This window comes from Chenopodium quinoa, unplaced genomic scaffold (genome assembly GCF_001683475.1).
Source record: "Chenopodium quinoa cultivar QQ74 unplaced genomic scaffold, ASM168347v1, whole genome shotgun sequence".
Taxonomy (NCBI): domain Eukaryota; kingdom Viridiplantae; phylum Streptophyta; class Magnoliopsida; order Caryophyllales; family Amaranthaceae; genus Chenopodium; species Chenopodium quinoa.
Genome location: NW_018743389.1, coordinates 4,441,179 through 4,462,463, shown reverse-complemented (window position 1 = coordinate 4,462,463; position 21,285 = coordinate 4,441,179). Strand labels below are relative to the sequence as shown.

At 31.7% G+C, this 21,285-nt stretch overlaps 2 protein-coding genes across 2 annotated transcripts; both read left to right on the top strand.

Moving 5' to 3' along the window:
- The first annotated feature begins 4,450 nt into the window (after nt 1-4,450).
- On the top strand, nt 4,451-13,408 carry LOC110738461. Its single transcript, XM_021918868.1, has 6 exons — nt 4,451-4,689; nt 9,697-9,863; nt 11,370-11,465; nt 11,845-12,172; nt 12,556-12,679; nt 12,887-13,408. The coding sequence occupies exons 3-6, from the start codon at nt 11,381-11,383 to the stop codon at nt 13,364-13,366; spliced, it is 1,017 nt and encodes a 338-aa protein (XP_021774560.1). The 5' UTR covers nt 4,451-4,689; nt 9,697-9,863; nt 11,370-11,380; the 3' UTR covers nt 13,367-13,408.
- LOC110738462 lies at nt 13,405-15,671 on the top strand. The gene is made up of 6 exons (XM_021918869.1): nt 13,405-13,539; nt 13,629-14,000; nt 14,507-14,629; nt 14,719-14,856; nt 14,945-15,148; nt 15,263-15,671. The coding sequence occupies exons 2-6, from the start codon at nt 13,932-13,934 to the stop codon at nt 15,449-15,451; spliced, it is 723 nt and encodes a 240-aa protein (XP_021774561.1). The 5' UTR covers nt 13,405-13,539; nt 13,629-13,931; the 3' UTR covers nt 15,452-15,671.
- Nucleotides 15,672-21,285: the final 5,614 nt, after the last annotated feature.

Here is a 21,285-nt window from a genome sequence, read left to right as displayed (position 1 = left end):
AACTCAGCGGGTTCAATTTCAAGATGCCAAACGTAAGCACATATTTTATTTTAGGAAACCAGTTTCTTCTTGCATGATTGATTTCTCCACCTTATCTGATAATTTTTTCATTATGTGCCACATACAGAACCGATGTTCAGTCTTCTTAAACACACTTGTAACAGCAATTTTCATTGCTGGATACCTAACCACTCATGTAACTAATTATTTGCTCATTTGTAAAATGAGCAAATAACTCAATGCTCATTTGTGAAATAAACAAACAATTCTTTGCTCTTTTGTTAAATGAGCAAATAATTGAATGCTCATTTGTCAAATGAGCAAATAATTCAATGCTCATTTGTCAAATGAACATGCAATTCAATGCCCACATACATACTCTTATCAAAGAAATTAGACTTATGGGGATATTCACTTTTCACATTGAAGTAAGCAAACAATTATACTAAGTTCATTTAAAACAAAGTCATTAAGTTAAGCCATAGTTATAACATAGAAATGAATTGTGATTATTATGTATTACCTATTGGTTTGGTATGTGGTATCAAAGGATATCATATCACCAAATAGAGCATAACTCTTTAAACAAAGGGGGTTTGCCCACGATGCTCTACAAAGGCAATAATCTTCATCCATCTCAAAATCAAAGAAAAAAGCGCTCCACATTAGCTTTTTGTTTGTAAAGTTATCCACGAACATTTGAGCATCACTTCCTTGAATGTATGCTTTTAAATATCTATGAATTTTTTTGAAATCTTGCTTAGATACAACAATGTTATCATATCCTCTAACAATTTCCTTTATCATTCGAAAAGTTGTAACGGAACCAATATTCAACTATTTAAAGAACAAAATAGTTTGTCAAATGAGCAAATAATTCAATGCTCATTTTTAAAATGAGCAAACAATTCAATGCTCATTTAATTATTTGGTTGCTCATTTCAACAATTTAATGCTCATTTTTCAAAAGAGCAAACAGTTTAATGCTCATTTTTCAAATGAACAAACAATTCAATGCTCATTTTTCAAATGAGCAAATAATTATTTGCTCATTTGTCAAATGAGAAAACAGCTTTTATTAGAACATATAGAGAATTCATGAAACATAAGAGACTTGAAAGTGTTACCTTAGAATTATTCACAATTATTTTTTTTGTGCAATATGTTCATTTTCCTTCGTTCTTTTTGGAAGAGATTGCAACTAGGTGTATAAAGTGCATGAGTATGTCCCTCATGAAATTGTGACACTATGAATTTGTTATCATCACAATGTTTTATGACAATATGTGCCTTGCACCCAACACGAGTAACGAGTCTCTTCCTTTTGATTGAAGCTTTTTCTTCATTGCTTTCTCCTTCCTTGTTATTTAAATATTTTTCAACAGTAGCCTTTTTTTTCCTCTTTGTATCCTTCCTTATTGCATAAGATATACTGTGATTTCAATTCTTTGCTTCTTCTTTGTCTTTAAGTTGTACACTTTCTTGTGTTGACTCAGCAGCAAATGCGTAACTTTTATAAAATTCAAGGCCTTTTTCAAGACTATTAAACTTCATCCCTATAGCTGGTTTCAACTCATTAAAGGTGCTACTTTAGGAGAAACTACTATTGTAGGAGTAGTTGGCACATTTGTGATGGTACTAAAATGACTCTCAAGTTGTTCGTTGTTCCTCATCATTTCTGTCATTAAACATAATAGAAATAACAAGTCATTAACAATTCCACAAAATAGTAACAAGTGAATATGCACCCCATTAAATGAAAGGAATGGTGTCCTTCCAACAAGTGTATTATTCTGATAGAGGATTTAGAATTACCAGGAAGCTAATTCTTCAGTGAGATCAAGTGATCGAAATGCCTGGGTGGAGGCCGCTTCCGATCTGTAATATTAGTGAACAATTAATATTACAACTTTGTCTTGACTGAACCCTTCGGGTCGAACCCAAACGAACTGCCGATCCAAACCGACGAATCAATCCGAAGGATTTGATGAGTCACTAGAGTATTACGAACACAGACGTCGGATATCGAGCCTAGGGCGTCGAGACCGAGCGTCGCAAAATCAACAAGCAACAAGTTCGAGCAAAGCCGTAGCATCACATTGGCCTAGCCATGTGGTTGCTAGGCTAGCTCGAGCTAGCATGCACTTTGCATGGCTAGGCGCAAGCCTAGACGCACCATGTGTGCTAGGCGCACCATCGCTAGCACTAGGTGCTTGCGTATGTGCGTGCCTCGCATGGCAGCACCACAGCAGCAGCAACGTGCTTGCGTGTGTGCGTGCCTCGCATGGCAGCACCAAGCAGCAAGCAGCAAGCAGCGAGGGCTCGCCCAGCGCCCAGCAGCCAGCAGCATGCGTGGCTCGCTAGCAGCACGCATGTGCTAGGCATGCTGGCTGGTGCGTGCTGTGCGTGCTAGCTGTGCTGGGCTGGCTGTGCTAGCTGGCCAACAAGGCTGGCAGCCAGCTCACCCCTTGCTTGATGCCGGTTTGAGGAGAGTAGGGACCAAGGCTTAGAGCCATGCCTTGGGGAGCTAGGCAATGGTCCCCCCATGGTCATGGTCCTCACCTAACCTCTCCTCTCCTCATGCCACTTGTTGATTTGTGATTGCATTGTTTTATAATTTATTTTGGAATTAAATAAATTAGTAGAAAATGCAACTATCCCACATTGATCATGAATGGGAAGAGCAAGTTGCATTTCCCTATAAATACCCCAAGATTGGGCATTTGGAAATCAACTTGAGTGGAACTCAAAAAGGCATCTCTTATTATTGAGAAAACCTTTAAGTTCGTAAAACTCTAGTTTTATACTTGGTCAAGTCTCGACTAACCCTTGAGACGAAGATCGTTCGGGTCGGGTCGTGGGTACGAGCTGTTGGAGGCCGTCACGCTTGTGAGGCTTTAGGCTTCGAAGTTAGAGCTCGGTTTACGAGCGAAGCACGCTTCAAGGGTATTACTTCTTTATCCCTTTTCTTAATTATTGTTTAATTATATTTATGCATGCTTTTTTGATTTAATTATTGGGGTGGGTCTTGGGCGGGTTTCTCTTCCGCGTAGCGTTGGACGTTACCAAACCCAACATTAAACACACTTACATACACACTCTCAATTTTACCATCCCAAGTTCATTATTCCACCACAAGCTTTCCCTTTAACTCTAATCCACCCCACCACACCACTCTAATCCACAAATTCCCTCCACTTTATTTCTCTCTCCTCTTTTTTCTTCACAATAATATGGGCACTTTCTCTCTTCTAGTCCTAGCATTAGCATTAGCTACAGCTACCTTTTTCACTACTTTATGCAATCATGATAATGAGCTGAATGCCATTTCTCACCCTCTTCCTTACACCGTACCACCACCACCACCAAACTCTCTCTCCTTCCTCCGCCCCTACCCCTGCCCCTGCACCCTACCACCACCACCACCACCATCACCACCACAACCTGTCTCACTCTCATTCCCCTGCCGCCGCCCCTATCCTCTGCACCCTACCACCACCACCACCATCACCAACTTATTTTGCTCATTTTTATATTTGCTCTTTTTTTTTTTTTTTTTTTTTTTTTTTTGTATTTGCTCATTTTAATTATGTTTGTTCATTATATTTTTTCTATAATATTACACATATTTAGGTTTTCTCATTTTCAATGAAAGATCAGTATTTGACACTAAATCATCTGTACCAACCAGCAATTTGACATAGATCTTCATGCGAGGCAAATTGATAAATCACGGAAAAAACGAATTGATGAATCGAAAAAAAAATCGAACTACTTAAATCGAACGAAGAAATATGCAAAAAATAATAAAAAAAAAACGCATAAAAATCGCAAAAATCAGGAAAAAATCAATAAAAATAAAATTGATGAAATTGGCATATAAAATCGCACAAAAATTGAACAAAAAATCAGATTATGAAATCGCACAAGAAGTCGAAAAAAAAAAACGAACAAAAATTAAACAAGAAACTCACAGGAAATTGAACAAAATTCAGAAATTAACATGCAATTGAAAAATATTATGTAAATTTTGATGCTAAGATTAAACTAAGATCGTTGAATTTACAAAATTTACAAAACTAAGAGAATTACAAACCTCAATAATTTATGGTAATTGATACTCGTGAATAAGAAGAGGAGAAAGAAATTATCGAGTTTAAAATTTTAATTAGACGCCATTGATAAAACCTTGAAGCTTCGTGGTGGAGAAAGAGCAGAGCAGAAATTGAGTGGTGGAGAGAGAGCAGAGCAGAAATTGAAGCTTCGAAACAATTAAGCATGGTTGTTAGGAAAGGTTTATATCATTAATCTCAACTGTTGGATTTATTACAATCTAATAGCTGAGATTTGTTCTCATATAAGGGATAGATTCTCACATAGAGGGTGGTTATATATATATATATATATATACACATAGAGAGAGAGGAAGACTCATATAAGAACCCTCCTCTATATAAGAACCCATTATATATAAGAACTAATCTGGACCGTAGGATTAGATTTGATATGACCACTCAAAATGAATTGGTTAGTAATGACACTTTTGTAATTTTTGATGCACACTTTCCTCTTTCTTTCTCCTCATTCACAATTTTACGGTTTCTATCCCCTTTCTTTTTCTCTCTAGACTTACATCAAACAGCTCTCTCCTCTCGTAATTTTGGGTGCAAATTCCTTCAAGAAATGAAGGTTTGTTATTGAATTCTTATGATTCAATTCTTTCTATTCATTATATTCTATTTTATATATTCTCATGATTTTTGTTGCATTTTTTATGCGTTTTTTCTCAATTTTTTCCCTGATTTTTGTGATTTATATGCTCTTTTTATGTTTGATTGATGCTTGATTTTCGATTTAAGTTCGATTTTAATTGATTTTATGCGATTTCTGAGCGATTTTTTTGATCGAATTTATGTGATTTCTGAGAATTTCATGAGCGCATTTCAGAGCGATTTTTTGAGCGATTTTTTGATTGAATTTATGCGATTTTTTGGGCGATTTTTTGGGTCTATTTTTGTTCCAATTTTTAATGTTTTGTTGCTTTCGATTTTAATTTCATCTTATTTCTGTTCGATTTTTTTTGTACGATTATTCAGTTCGTTTTTTGTTTGATTATTCATGTATTCTGATCGAAAATGTATTTGTGGCTAGGAAGGTGACACCATGGTTAGGGACTTCTTTACTAACTATAATAATTGTAGGTGTCATAGCAGATTCATACTTAGGAAGATATTGGACTATTGTTATATTCTACACGATTTACTTCATTGTAATTTATGGATTTTCCTTTCATTAAGTTCCTTACTTTCTATGTTGATCTTTAATTTTGAATACTTTAGGATCTATTAGTTCTAAACCATAATTAATTTGAATATGTTATCTATTTCTCTTTTGGTTTGCTAATTATCCTAGATTTATTAACCTTTTGCAATTCTTGCTACCTCTTCATATCAACTATGCAGTTAATATGGTGGTCTTTGATTTCGGTTTAATTAGCAGCATTTGGTTACATTGACAATACTTGTAATTTTACCAAACCGAGTTCTTGGCATTTAACATGCCAAAACCGAGCACTGAAGATAATTGACGTGTTAAATTTGGGTAGTTGACAATCTTTGGTTGGTGGACTAGTGCTACAAATACTCTGTTTCACTTGTTTACATGGCCTTTTACTTTAAGATTTTTTCTGAGTAATCATAGCAGTTTGTTGTGACTGTGGTCATTTTATTTGCTCCGACTTTTTTTAACTAATCCTTCAGTTTGATTTATGCTAGTTCTATAGTTCTTACTTAACTACTACAGTATTTAATGCATAACTTTAGAATTATTTGTGAGCAGGTGTTGAAAGATGACATACATATGAAAATTTAGAACATAGGAAAATAATTTTAGAACATAAGCAATAAAAAGAAAAAAAAAATGAACATGAGAAAAAAAAAATAGCACATGGAAAAAATTTAGAACATGAGGAAAAAATTTAGAACATAGGAAAAAACTAGAACATAAGAAAAAAAAAAAAATTAGAAAATAGGTTAATAAAAATATTTAGAATATAAGCAAAAAAAATTTAGAGCATAATGAGAAAAAATTTAGCACATAGGTTTGGAACATAGGGGAAAAAAAATTAGAATATAACTATATAAGTAGAAAAAATTTGAAACATGGGAAAATATTTGAAACAAGTGCTCATTTTATTTGTTTGGTTGACCATAGTTAGTAAGAGCAAGGGGAGTTAAACTTCACCAAAAATGAACCACTGACCACAAAAATATGTAAACAATGCAAGTTTTTTTTCAACTTGTAGAACCAAAAATCTTTGTTAGCTAGTGAGGAATTGAGGATAATATAAGCTGGGCTACATGTAATTGATGGGCTTTAGAAATAAAGTGCATGATATTGATTATTACTCGTACAGTCATACAAGGCTAGTCTAATATTGTCTAGTAGTTGTTTATATCTTCTAATATAGTAGGTAAGTTTGAGTTGTATATTTATTTGAATATTTTATATACATTAGCCTATTAGCTCAACGGGTAAAGCATTGTGTAAATGCACAAAAGATGTGGTTCGAATCCCACGTGGGTTCATTTGTTTAGTGTATGTATGAGAGTTTGTATGAGAGGTCAGTTGTAACAAAGTTTCCATATTCATTTCATTTCAAGCCAATTTTTTTCTCATATAAATAAATGAAAATTTGATTTACATTTTTTATTTATCAACTTTACAGCTATTATGGTTTACTTTTGAAGATATTTTTAGTAATGCTTAGAGATAACTTATGTAGGAATCGAACCGCTCTATCAATTGAGCTAATAGGTTTTAACATATGTTCTAAATCTTAATTACACATGTTCTAAAATTTAGTGAAATGTTGTAAAATTTTCAGCTTATGCTCTAAATTTTTCTGCATATGTTTTAACATAAAGTTTTATATGTGGTTGGGCACACGGTGTGACCAACCATTATAGGATTAACTCGTCAGTGTTATAAGTTAGGGGTTGCTCGGACAGTGATACTCGTCATTATATTTTGTCTATGTCCTAAATATTTTGTCCAATGTTCTAAAGTTTTTTTTTTTTTTATTTTTTTTATTTTTCCAATGTTTCAAATTTTTATTTTCTATGTTGTAAATTTAATTTCCTACGTTCTAATTATATGTTCTAAATTTTTTTCCTATGTTCCAAAGTTTTTTTTGGCCTATGTTCTAAAATTTTCTACCTATGCTCCTATGTTCTAATGTTTATTTATTTATTTTCATATGTTCTAGATTTTTTTTCTTATGTCCTAAATTTTTTACCGCTTATGTTCTAATTATTTTTTTCTATGCTCTAAACATATGTTCTAAATTTTTATCCAATAAAAAGATCTATGTTCAAATGTTTTTTCCCATGTTCTAAATTTTAATCCTATGTTCTAATTTTTTTCCTATGCTCTAAAATTTTCTATGTTCTAAAGATTTATCCTATGTTCTAAATTTTATTTTCCTATGTGTAATTTTTATTTTTTCTCATGTTCTTAAGTTTTTCTACCTATGTTCTAAATTTATTTGTCTATGTTGTTAACTTTATAAGAATTTATCTTATGTTCTAAATTTCTTTTCCTAAATATGTTCTAAACCTATGTTATAAACCAACAATGTAATTATTTTTTTCTTATATTCTAATGGTTTTTTTTACTAATTTACTATGCTTTAATTTCTAAACATATGCTCCAAAAAATTTTCCTATGTTCTAAATATATGTACATGATTTTTTTTGCTATGTTTTAAACTTTTTTTGTTGCCTATGTTCTAACTTTTAATCCTATTAAAATAACACATACATGTTCAATTTTTTTTCTTAAATTCTAAATTTTAGGAATCAATGTTCCAAAATTTAATTTTATCTGATGTTCTACATTATTTTCCTATGTTTTTTTTTTTTTTTTTTTTTTTTTTTTTTTTTTTTTTTTTTTTGCAATGTTCTATTTTTTGTTCTTATGTACTAATTTTATTTTTTCATGTTCTAAATTTTTTTTGTCTATGTTCAATAAAATTTGTCTATGTTCTAAACTTATGTTGAGAGCCTATATTCTATTATTTTCCCCCTATGCTCTAAAATCATTTCCTATATTCTTACCTTTTCCATCTATGTTCTAAAGTTTTATGTGTGTTCTAAATCTCTTCCTATGTTCTAAACCTATCTTTTAAGCCTATGTTCTAATTTTTTTCCCTATGTTCTAAAATTATTTCTTATGTTCTAAATTATTACATTATGAATTATGATCTAATTTTTTTTAAATTTTTTCCTATATACAAAAATAATTAGGCTATAAGGAGATATGATTAAGTTTTTTTTGAAGGTTTTTTGTATATAGTTATTTATAAATATCTCCTATGTAGGATTTGAACCTACATCATCTATGCATTTGCATAGTACTCTACCACTTGAGCTAATAGGTTTTTGATATAGTTCAACGCCCTCCCAATGAAGCAGAGGAAAACAATCACATGTAGAAACTCAAATGCCTCCATTATGACTACAACAGCCACCATAGCTCATAAATTACCCAACACATGCTCACCCAACACAACTACTACTAGGAAGGACTATCAAGTAAATTACATCAGTCTGACTAGAAAAAAAATATAGAGTTGGATGTTCATCCATTGATTCCATTCCTATAAAATATAATGCAAATTTATCTACTGCAAGTGCTAACCTAATTTCTTACTATAATACCCTTATTTTTACATGAACTAACCTAAATGACTAAATTTGTGCAACTAACAGTAAATGCTTCAATATCATTTGCAATCTCATATGAACTCTAACAATGAACTATCCAAACCAACATTCCAGTATATTTTTCAGAGGTAAACTTACTAAATGAAAATATCAAAAATTCCTCGGACAATTATAGTACAAAAGTGAACAAAATTGCAATACAAAATCAAATAAAATTGGAGTACAAAAATATTGGAAATTCGGAAAACATCGAACAAAATTGCAGTTGAAAATTCCAACCATAAATTGGAAAAAAAAAATAACTAAAAAATCGCAGAAATCAAGCCCTAAAATAGCAGAAAATAAAATGTTTATGCAACTTCGAACATAAAACAAAAATCAAACATAATTGATGCAAGTTCATAACAAATTCCTTAAAAATTCGAAAAAAAAAATTAACAAAACCGCTGAAATTAAATTGCTTGAACAAACATACCTTAATATTCCAAATTGCGAGAAATGACTAGAAATCGCTAAAAAAGTCCTTCAATATGCTCTAATAATGGAGATTTTTGTGGGTTTGAGGAGAGAGAAAATGATGAGAGAGAAAACGACATGTTTTTGTGGGAGGAGATAGAAAATTAGGATTTATATGGAGTATTATCTTATTACTTGATTTCCTTTAATCGTGACCGTTTAATTCAATCTAATCGTACGGATTAGATTAGTTCTTATATACACTTGGGTTCTTATATAGGGATGGGTTCTTACTGGATCCCTCCTATATATATATATATATATATATATATATATATATATATATATATATATATATATGTATATATATAGGAATAGGATCATGTAAAAACAAGTGTTGAACTAAAAACTGAAAACTTTAAATCTGAGCCGTTCATCAAATCGTATGGCTTAGATTTGTTTCCTCTTATTTTCAGACATTTCTGAATTTCTCTATCCTCTTTAATTTTCACAGGTTATTTTGTCTCTCCTCTCTTCTCTTTCGTACTTTCTCTCTCTTCAACCAGCTTCTCTATGTGTGTTTCTCTTTCTTCGTTCTCTCTCTAAACGTGGCGGAAGGAGGAAGGCGGCGAGTTTTGGTGGATTCGAGTTTCAGGAGAAGCGGCTAAGGTATTTTTGGAGGTTCGATCTGATATTTTTAATTTTTTTGGTTTTTTGATATCTCGAAAATTAGGTTCTCGGTGCATGTCTGATGTTAGGGCTTCTTTAATGTTTAGTTTCTGATCCGTGTTGTTGTTATATTATTGTATATTGTGGAATTTGCTGGAACTTTGATTTGATTTTCTCAATTTCCAGTGCGATTTTGCGACTTTTGCTCATCAATTTTTTCGACTTTTTTTCAATCAATTTTGTTCGATTTTGTTTATTTTGCGATTTTCTGTTCGATTTTGTTCAATTTAGTTCGATTTCTTGTTTACTAATCGATTAACTTTAGTTTCTTCCTTAATTTCATTGAATCGGAAAAAAGGAATTACGTTTAATTTAGGCGAATTTTGAGTAATTCGAAGTGTTTTTAGTGGATTTGAAAATGAAGAGCCTGTCTTTTGAGTTGGATTAGGTGATGAATTCTCGCTTAGTTTGGGCCTCGGGTTTGGAATTTGTCTTGGCCTTGTCTGAATTGTCTCTGAAGTTGGCCTTGAAGCTGGTTGCAAGGATTACATGCATAGACAAGTTGTTAATCATTTATGTAATTAGTATAATCATGCAAAGTAACATGTCAGATTTGGCATAATTATGTTATGGAATAACCAATACAACTAACATGAAGTATATGAAACATAGGTTTCTTACATTAGAAGGTGCAGGGACTTGTTTGGCTTCAGTGCTTTTGATCAGCTGCATTAACTCCAAATGTTCGCGATATGCTGTCTCCCTCTTAATTGCAAGCTCAGCTGAAATCTCATACTTACCCCTTGCACTACCCATATTTTAGTTTTCAAAAGACTGTCAAAATCAGATTACCAGGAAGATATGGAAGAAGAGACTGTTAGGATATTATATATAGTCTGAGTGTCTATGTAGTGGGATCTCAAAGATGGTGCATATATATTTTTCTGATGAAGAATGTGGAGGCTAATCTTGTGATTTGTTTTATTTGTCCTTTGGGAGATTGTATGTATGTATTCCTTTTGCTCCTTTTGGTTTGGCATGTAGTAATATTTATAGGTTATTGAGTAGGCCCCTGTGGGGTTTTAATATACTAGAGCTGTTGAGGTTGTACAATGCTTTCAAGACCATTTATAGAATGTTTGTCGAAGGGTTTAACAGTTGAGACCTCATGTCATGGACATGAAATGAGAACCAGATCCTATTGGCTTATTAGTTTGAGGCTTGTTCTTGTCCCCATCTTATAATTTTTAGTGATGATCATAAATCATTCACTCTTGTATAAAAATAAATTATAGATTGTAGGCCCCTATGTCATTATAAAGGTTACTATATTATTCTAATTCTGAATAATTTTGAATTGTTATAATTTCTAATTTACGTGTTATAGGTACAATAATTCTGAATTGTTATGGCTTTGCTCAACAATTGTACTATGGGTTGGTCATTGTATATATTATATTCGTAATAATTCCGAATGATTTTCTCACTTTTTGTTCATTTTTATTCGATTTGGATTAGATTGTATTCATATGGTGAGAACTAGAGGTAGTGCGACTTTTAAAAAAAGGAGAGGCCTTCGTAGCTCAACAGGAGTTAATTTGCAAGATATAGAAGGTATGATGAATGTTTGATTTTTTTATTATTATACCTTAATATTCAATTTTTTGAATTATATGATGTTAATGTATTGGAGTTAACTAGTAACACCTGTTAATATAGCTAGTTGCCTCTGTTATGATAGACTCCTAATACTATAGAATGTAGGTCCCTATATCAATATAAAAGTTACTATATTATTAGTTCTCTATGTAACTGAAAAAGGTCACTATATAATGACAATGATTATTATTTAAGTTATTAGTTTGCTATATTATAATTGTTTGCTAGATAAAAATGAAGATAATTGTATATATAATTATATGCTTGAGTGTTTTTGGTATGCTTATTCTTATTTAAATTATTTGTTTTGCATGTATCAATCTCGATGATGAAGATGAAGAACATATTGATGGTGGAAGCAAAATGATTGATGATGATACTAACAGAGATAAAGGGAAACAAATAGAGACTGTCAAAGATGTTGAAATTGATAAAGATGCTTGGATTAGTAAGATGCCAGGGATGCCAAAAAAAGGATTGAAAAAGACTATCACTAAGAAGTGGAATGAGTCTTGTTCTTCACATGCTATTGTTTTGTCAGCTAAGAAGAGAAAGTTGGATAAAAATGAAGGCCGTAAAGTGAAGAAAGTGAAGGCAAATAAGGATAAGAAAATTGTGATTCATAGGCAAGAATCTGCAATCGTAGATGGTGATGTACATATGTAAGTGAATTTTTGTTTTGTTTTTTTTTTTTTTTTTTTTTTTTTTTTTTTTTTTTCTGAAGTTTTATTTTAAAAAAAGGTCATTATGTTATAAAAAGAGGCAACTACGTAAAAATAGTCTTTATAAACATATGATGTTATGTTTTATCAATATTATTGTTACATAGTATATTTAAATATAATACTAGTGACATGCATTCATTTTTATTTCTTTTGTTATACCTTCTAGGCTTGGTAATTCTATTAATAAATACTTTGGTTTCTTATTTTCTCCTCCTTGTTTTTTCTTTTTTATTAAACCGTTATTAGGTATCTCTGTTATTTTCTTAATGTGATTCTTTCTATGATACTAAGTGTTTATCTTATCGTATGTCTTATTACAGGGTGCAACGAGGATTTAAAACATGTTGTAGGCCATTTCATTTAGTAGAGATGATTAAAAAAATTTCAGATGATCAAATCAAGGCTGTGAAAGAAATTGGCTTTGGAGGTTTGTTATCTTTGAAGGTGAAACGAACTGCAACTGATATGTTATCATGGTTGGTAGATTGTTTTGATCATGGTAGTTGCATGTTTACTATTGATAGTAAAAAGGATTTTTTCGTGACTGAATTTGATGTGTATGATGTTTTTTGCCTTCCTTGCAAAACATCTAAGAAAGTTGAAGAAATTTCTCGTTGTGCTAATGTCATCAACCCTGATTATGATTTATAGATTAAATGGAGGTCTCATTTTGGTCTTATGGGTGAGAATGATCAAATTCCTTTGAGTTTTTTGGAATCTACGATCCCTTTACTAATAGATGGCGGGGAAGAATTCAGACAACTTTTTATCATGCATGCTTTTTCAAGTTTTTTAGCACCTACGTCCAACAGAACTGTGGATTTGAGAATTGTAAAATGTTTGGTTGATGTTAATCAAATAAGAACTTATGATTGGTCAAAATATGTCTTAGATAGACTTTGTGAAGCTGTGAAGAGCTGCAAAGAAGGAAATATAGAATGGTTTTGTGGTTGTGTTTTGATGTTAGAGATTATCTATTTTCATCGATTGAGGTTTAGGAATGTTGTGTTAAATTCTACAATACCTTTAATTCAACATTGGACTGATGTGGATATAAGAGATATAATTACAAAAGAAAAGTTGTCCAAGGGTTTTGGTGTGGCATTCTTGAGTTTGATACATATCCAGTGAGTGAGAAGTTTCAATTTGAGGATGGACAAGTTGTTAATAATCAATTCAAGGAAGCTCCTGGAAAAGAATGTGTTGTTTATGAAGGTGTTCGTAGCAATGTTAAGGGTGTTATTCAGTATGAGCTACCTGCTAGTTCAATGTCTAATGAGGAAATCCGTTCAATCGCTATTGATGTAAGTATTTTACCCTTTAATTCTGTGTTTTTTTTTCTCTGTCATAAATTATTTTACTAAATCTAAGTGCTACATTTTTTTTTTCACAGGAAGTTTATGAGAAGTTTTTGCTCATGAAAAGAGATTTGGAAGTGGTATCAAACTTCTACATGGATGAGTTGAAAGTCTTATTTCAGACTCATAAACTTAATGATGCTTCCACTTTGATACCTCCAATCTCCCAAACTGATTTATTCTTTATGGATCCTCGTGTTCATGAAATTGTTGATGAGATTGTGTCTCTTGTAAGTTGGGTAAAGATGCTGATATTGATGATAACGGTGCACCTGCAAAAGAGATTAATGTTGTAGTTGGTGAAGTTCCAAGGATAGGTTTTGAGCATGTTTTGAGTAATGGAAAATCTAAATGTTCCCTTGCTATGGATGTTAGTCTCCAGGAATTTACCATGGTTTCAATCTCAAGTAAGTCATGTCATGGTTCTTTTTGTTATTTATTTTTCAAATTTTAATAATAAGTGACAATGCCAATATACATGTGTCTTTTTATTTCCTTGTACAGTGAGTTGTTGGTATGTTTTGGCATCCCATTTGAGATTACAAGGAATGAATTCCTTTCATTAGGTGAACCGACTATTGCTATATCTTCTGGTATTATTGATTGTTAGGCTTTATTGCTTAATGAAAACCAGAAGAGTAGTGCACATGGCCCTCAAAAACTATATTTTGGTGTCTCTCAAAGTGTGAGTATCTTTCGCCTATTCAGTTACTATATCATTATAAAGGTAGCTATTCATTATAAAAAATTCATAAATTAACTTCACTATGTAATGAAAACAGTCACTATGATTCATAAATTAATTTCACTATGTAATGAAAACAGTCACTATGTAATTCAAGTAATCACATTTAAAAATAATAACTCTACCTTTTATTTGTTTTAATATTTATTAATGTTTGATCTTTTTTAGGCTTTTTTACTGGAAGTTGCAAACAAAGATAGTAACACACAAGACATTGACAAGCTATTTGACATTTGGTCAAGATGGTTGTTCATTCCTTGCAATGATTTTGATATTGCAAATGTTGAGTTGGTAATACATTGCAAATGTTGACTATCATTTTTCAACTAAGTACTTTTATATTAAGTTTTTCAAGCTTAATAGTTGTTTATTTATTGCAGATATTTGTTCCTATACTCTTGAGTGAGCACTTTTTCCTAATTGTTGTGAATTTGAAGGAAGAAAAGCTTCAGTTCATTGATAATATGAGTTATGATACAAAGTACATGAGTGAGGTTGAGAAGTTCTCTAATGTTCTGGTAAAAATACGATGTTTTGGATTTTATTTGTATTTTTGTATTTAGGATATGCTGCATGGAACCTAAAGTTTTACTATATTTTGCCTAGAGTGATATGCTGAGTACTTTTCTTGATCAACGCCTTCCTCAAAGTAATGACTCAGTGAAGAACATGGTTGAGTATACTTTGGAGTCGCCTTCTCTAAATTGGAAATCTGGAAAACAGAAGAATAATGATAGTGGCATTTATACTATGGTCAGCATGCTTTACTTTGATGGAGCTGATATGTTCAACTGCGATGTTTTGAAAACGGTTATCTCGTCTCATTTTTTTTATTTGGCTTTCAATTTTTATTTTATTAACTATTTCCTCCATGAAATTTAACTAGCTTTTTTATTCTAATTTTTGCTTAAATTAATATATTAGGTTTCAACTAGACGGGCATTGAGAGCTCGGATTGCTGCTACTCTGGTATTGTCTGATATGAACACTGTCAGAGATGAAGTTCTTAAAAAGCTATCTGAATTCAGATTAATAAGGAGTCAAGATGCAAAAGATGTTTTTGATGGGATGAAGAAGAAAACAAAGCAAGGTAAAAAGGAAAAGAAAGTATAGGCAGGCTAACAAATATGCGGATGAAGTTTTTTGCTTAGAATTTTTTTGCACAAAAGTAGGAAATCTAATGTAATGATGTAGTTTGCATCAACAAATGGATAATCTAACGAATTTGTATAAGTGTTAATGTAGAACAATATGATATGATTTCAGTTCATACAAAGCTTTTGAATTGGTGGTATTGGTAGTTCTTTTGATATGTAATCCTTAATTGACATTCAAGAAGTTTAGTGAAATATATATTAGCTATAAACTTGGCGCCTATGTTATTAAAAATGGTATCTATGTTATTTAAAAAGGTATCTATGTTATTTAAAAGGTTTCTATATTATAAGGTCACTATGTATTTTAAAAGGTATCTTTGTTATTTAAAAGGTTTCTATATTATAAAGTCACTATGTATTTAAAATGTTATTAGTTCAATGTGTTATATATAATTAAGTTATAATGCAAAATTATCACCATATTCATTATTCTATTTTGTACACATATGTGACAAGTTTTCAAGGACCTATGATAAATATGTACCTAAAAATGCCTAACTTTTTTTTTATCTCTTAAAAAAGAAAAAAAAAAAAAACTTGAAAAAGGATATTATATGACTTTTTATAGTCACTATGTAAGTAAAATGACATTATATGAGGTAAAAATTTCCAATTACTATGCGATGCAAAAGGATCACTATGAGATACATGAGCGTTACTATGTGATTAAAAAGATTTCTATAATAATCTGTCTCTATTTAAATAAAAGGTCACTATGTAAGGTAAAAGTGTCGTATTTATATTAATCTATTCTTAAGCTATTCAATTAGTATATCAATTAAAAGAACGAGCCCCACCTTCCCTAACTTTTTATTGGCTTAATCGATGTGGGTTAGAAGAATTGTTAAAATGTGAGTATTTTTTATAACGATTGCTATATCATATTAAAGGTCATTATATCACTAAAAAGGTAACTACATAATAAGGTTCCAGTACGATGAATAAAGTCACTATGACATTAAAAACACATGCTATAATATAAATTGAAGTTATCATATGCCAATATGTCACTACATCAAAATAACAATATAAAAGTCAATAAAAATTTTAACAATAAAAGGTCACCCTATCAATAAAATTTTAACAATAAAAGGTTCCTGTTTAATATATGTGAAACAATAACAATCACTGTATCAATAAAAAGGGCAGTATAACACTATGTTTTTTCTCTCCTCTCCTCTATTTCAGCACTAAATCGTCAGTAGCTGATGTTGCTTCTTGTAAATATGAAGTCGTTTTGCAGCCTTTCGACTCTTCTTTGAAATCCTGAAATCATGTACATGAACATATATAAAGTGAAAATCTAGTGGGAAGTAAACATAGTACATAACTTATATATTTTTTTCTACAAAAATACCTCATACAAGTTGGATTTTTTTTGCGGACAATTCCGACTATCATGGTTTGTTCTCTGACCACAAGTTCTATAAAGTCTATCTTTCCTTTGGCTTTCCTCAATAGCTATCTCTTTGTCAGATTTTTTCCTTTTCCCACTACCACTACCTTTGTTGGAAGACTTGTTTGGAGGAAGAATATCAACAACTATGTCATAAATCCAACAAATAATTCAATGTGTTTATTTTTTGCCTCACGTTTATCAACTAGACTTATGGAATCCAAGTCTTTCATCTCATTTTCAAAAGATATTAGCTTAGACAACAGTGACTCAAGGCATTCAACTTTCTCCTCACAAAGACTTACACATGAAAAAAACATGTACCTTAAATCACCAACTAGCTTTTGCTTCTTACCCTTCTCTGCCCCATCAAGCAAGTTGTTTAAGCCAAAAATTGGTTTCTTCATAGCTTCTTTAGTCCAACGATGCAAAACATATTGCCTTGGAATCTCAAATAAGAACTTTCGTTCCTTTCATGACAAAGAGAATGTGACGACATAATATTCCAACAGATTCAAACATTTTACAAGAGCATGAAGCATCATTAGAACACAAAACATATGTGACATGATAGCTTTTTTCCTTGTGTTGTCAACAATTCTATATTGCTCAATCCCTTCTTCTTCTTTGATGGTAACACTACTTATACCACAATTGTACAAAGCGTGCTTGAATTCCTTTTGGAATATGTAAAATACATTATGAGTGTAAACAAATGCAACATGCTTTTCCAAGTACAGGGGGGTGACAATTTGGGGATGTGTAGTTTTCGAAGTAGCATTCAACTTGTCTTGTGTGTGCCTTTGAGCATCGATTGCAGATTCATAGCAAAACCACAACTCAACCAATAACAAATGTTGATTGGTGAAATTAGTGAAAAAGCTATTTTCACTCTCTGATCTTTGAGTTAACCTTAAAATCCCACCCATAAAAAGGTCACGAAAGTAGGAAGGAGTCCACATATTCCTTATATTATACATATTTTTAAACCAATCTTCATTCACTAAATCAAATCCAGACATCACAGACTGCCAACCAATTTCAAATTCTTCTGGTTCAAGGTCTCTATTCCACACAACAGAGTTCAGTTTATGAAGAAAGTCAGTTTCTAAGCATAATTTGGACCCTACCTTTTGTGGCACTTTTTTCATAATGTGCCACATACAAAACCTATGTTTTGCCTTATCAAGAACTTTTTCAATTGCCACTTTCATTGCAGGGTCTTGATCTGTCATGATACAGGTAGGATGACAGTTATTCATTGCCTTTAAGAAAGTTTCAAATAACCATTCAAAGGATTCAATATCCTCCTTTGCAAGTAAGCCTATCCCAAAAGTCACACACTTACCGTGGTGATCAACACCCGTAAATGGGGCAAAAACCATAGAGTATTTGTTAGTGCCAAATGTTGTATCAAATGTAATCATATCACAGAACAACGAATAATTTTTTCTACTAATTACATCTGCCCAAAATACTCTTGTCAAGCCTTGATGTTCATCCATACAATGCTCAAAGAAAAAGGCACCTTCACTGTTTTCAGCTTTTTCTTTCAAATTGTTTATAAACATTGAAGCATCTTTCTCTTGTATGTAAGCTTTCAAATTTCGATTAAAGTTCTTGAAATCATTCAATGTTGCACCTATATTATCATAGCTACCAATATGTTCTTTCATCAACTTATAAGACTTGTTTGGACCAATGTTCAATCTAGAATTGTCAAAAATGAATTTTTTCTGGCCAAGTTTAAGGTTTCCAACATTTGCCAAAAAATTCATTGTGTTGGGAGAAGCAAGATTGTGGCTATGAGATTCATGAAAGACATAAACCATCCATTTTCCGTCTGAACGTTCTCTAAACCCAATCATTGCATTACATCCAACACGATTTATGGTTCTTTTTCTAGCTTCAGGCTTTTCTTCTTTCTTAGAAACTTTTGCTTTAGTTTCACCATCCTTCGTAAACCCTTGTTTATTACAATATAAATATTTCAAGTAGACATTATCACTATCTTTAATTCTCTTTTCAATACCTAGTCTTACCACAAACCCACCAAATCTAGCATATTGCTTATAAAAATCAACACCTTTAAGTAAGGAATCAAAAAGCATACCAAGTGTAGGCTTTAGCTCAGGGGGACAACACGGTATGAACTCTTTTGTTCCTCTAGTAGTGTAACACACACTTGGGCCCTTTAGCGACGACAAGTTTTCAGCAACATTGGTAGTTGTAGATGTATTTGAGCAACTACCTTCTTCTGATTCCTCTTGCATTATCTGCATATAATATCAAATAATATGTTTTAAGATGGGTACTATAATAAAACAAATATGATCCATTCCATGGTGCAACTAACTGAGCACCAACAAAATAGTCTACAATATATGGTTATGGTATCATAAAAAAGAGTTACTATATGGTATTGAGCAAGGTGTTAGTCATTCAAGCAAATACACAAACACCTTATGTGCAACAATTTCTCCTAGTGTCTAATATCATATATCCAAGAAAAAAAAAACTTCAATACAAAAAAAAAATATTTATAATGCATATTATATTGGTTGAATCGTTAAAAAACGAAAAAAGAGCATAGAAAAAAAATGAAAGGATTAGGATTGCCAGTAAGTAAATAAGAAGTAAGCATCACAAGTTAAAGTATATACTTAAATGAAATCAATAACTCCTCCTGTTGTTTCAATGCTTTAAGGATAGACAAAGGAAGCGTGGTACATGCAAACTACGAAGGCTACATTGTTGATGAGATTGAAACTAAATTTGAAACTAAAAAACAGAGCAAATAAAGTCATTCAAGCAAAATCACAAACACCTTATGTGCAACAATAAAAACCTTCACAGATAAAATGATTGAAACTTGTAACCAGAACAATCAAGGAAATAATATCAAAATAGCATATTATATGAAAAAATGAACATAATATAAACTTAAATTCATGAAAAACGAATAAAAATCAAACATGATACATAGATAGTGATTTCAGCAACATTGATAGTGAAACGAATTGGATGAAAAAAAAGTACCTCAGAATACATTCGTCAATTTGATCTAGCAGTTCGTGATTCTTAATTGAAAACTTTTCGTGGAAATTTTGATAATTAATCAAGGAATTTTTCGAAAAAAAATTGGGGGAAAAAGGTTAACTGCAGGAGAGAAGAAGCTGAAATTTCTGGGTTGTATTTCAACCGTGAGATTATCTCATTAATCATCAACGGTTGAGATTTGTTGTTTTTAGTTTTCAACATATGCTCTGTTTCAGCGAAACCCTCCCGTGTATACACACACACACATATATATATATATATATGTGTGTGTGTGTGTGTGTGTGTGTGTGTGTGTATGTGTGTGTGTGTGTGTATATATGTGATTGATTTTTTTTTGGAATGATTCTTACATATAGCTCCACTCAAATTTATATCACATGATTCTTTTGAGGTCTCGATTACTAAAAACTAATTATAGACACCTGATTGTGTCTCCCTAAAAACCAAACCCAGTGATAAATACCTTTCACGTATTTGATTATCGAGTTAGGTGAAGAGTCGAAGAGTCTCGTGAATTCCCTTTATCTTTGACCATTTCTAACCCTTTACTTAAATGTTTTTAGCCAAAATCATTTATTTCGTGCCTTTTTACCCAAAATCATTCATTTCATGTCTTTGAAAAACATTCATTTCGTGTCATCTTTATAAAACGTTCAAACCTGTTTATTTTGGTTCATAATCCTAGTCCAATAATTGTGTAGTTGGATGGGGTTTGAAAATAGCTTTCCAACGATATATTATAAGCCCAAATCTGACTTATAACTAATAAGTTATGGCCAAAATACTAGACTGAGCCCAAACCGAGCCTTACTTACGACCCAATGACCATGTGGAGTGTCCATTAACCTTAATATCATTCCTAAATCCGTTAGGATTTATTATTGGTTTCTAGAATTCTCTAGAAGGTTCTAATTTATCCTGTTTTTTGAAAAGATAAAAATTTAAGAAAATTATTTCGGATAAAAAACTTGTTTTTCAATAGATTTAATTATGATAAAACTAGAATACGTACGAAAATACGATTAACCCAATTTGATTGGAAGTTGGATTATGTACAGATTCTATCTTTCAAAAGTATCGCTGAACGATGCTAATATCGTGCTACGATACTAATATCGCACAACGATATAAGTATCGCGCCGCGATATAGCTGTCGTTTCACGATACAATTAGTTTTACCCCGAGTCGAATTCTAACTCTTTTATGATCTTTTCCCTCATTTTTCTCTATAAATAGAGGTCGTTTTCCTCGGTTTCGATTCACCAACAATCATCATCTTAATCTCTCTCTAAGCTATAAGCTTATCTCTCTCTTTCTTAGCCTTAGCCTAATCA

Excerpts from the sequence above, each read along its gene's own strand:
- LOC110738461 (XM_021918868.1), top strand. The coding sequence starts at position 11,381 with ATGGTGAGAACTAGAGGTAGTGCGACTTTTAAAAAAAGGAGAGGCCTT. Across the intron at positions 11,466-11,844 it reads TAATTTGCAAGATATAGAAG|ATGAAGAACATATTGATGGT; the intron begins GTATGATGAATG and ends TCGATGATGAAG. Across the intron at positions 12,173-12,555 it reads GTAGATGGTGATGTACATAT|GGTGCAACGAGGATTTAAAA; the intron begins GTAAGTGAATTT and ends GTCTTATTACAG.
- LOC110738462 (XM_021918869.1), top strand. The coding sequence starts at position 13,932 with ATGGAAAATCTAAATGTTCCCTTGCTATGGATGTTAGTCTCCAGGAAT. Across the intron at positions 14,001-14,506 it reads TACCATGGTTTCAATCTCAA|GCTTTTTTACTGGAAGTTGC; the intron begins GTAAGTCATGTC and ends GATCTTTTTTAG. Across the intron at positions 14,630-14,718 it reads ATATTGCAAATGTTGAGTTG|ATATTTGTTCCTATACTCTT; the intron begins GTAATACATTGC and ends TATTTATTGCAG.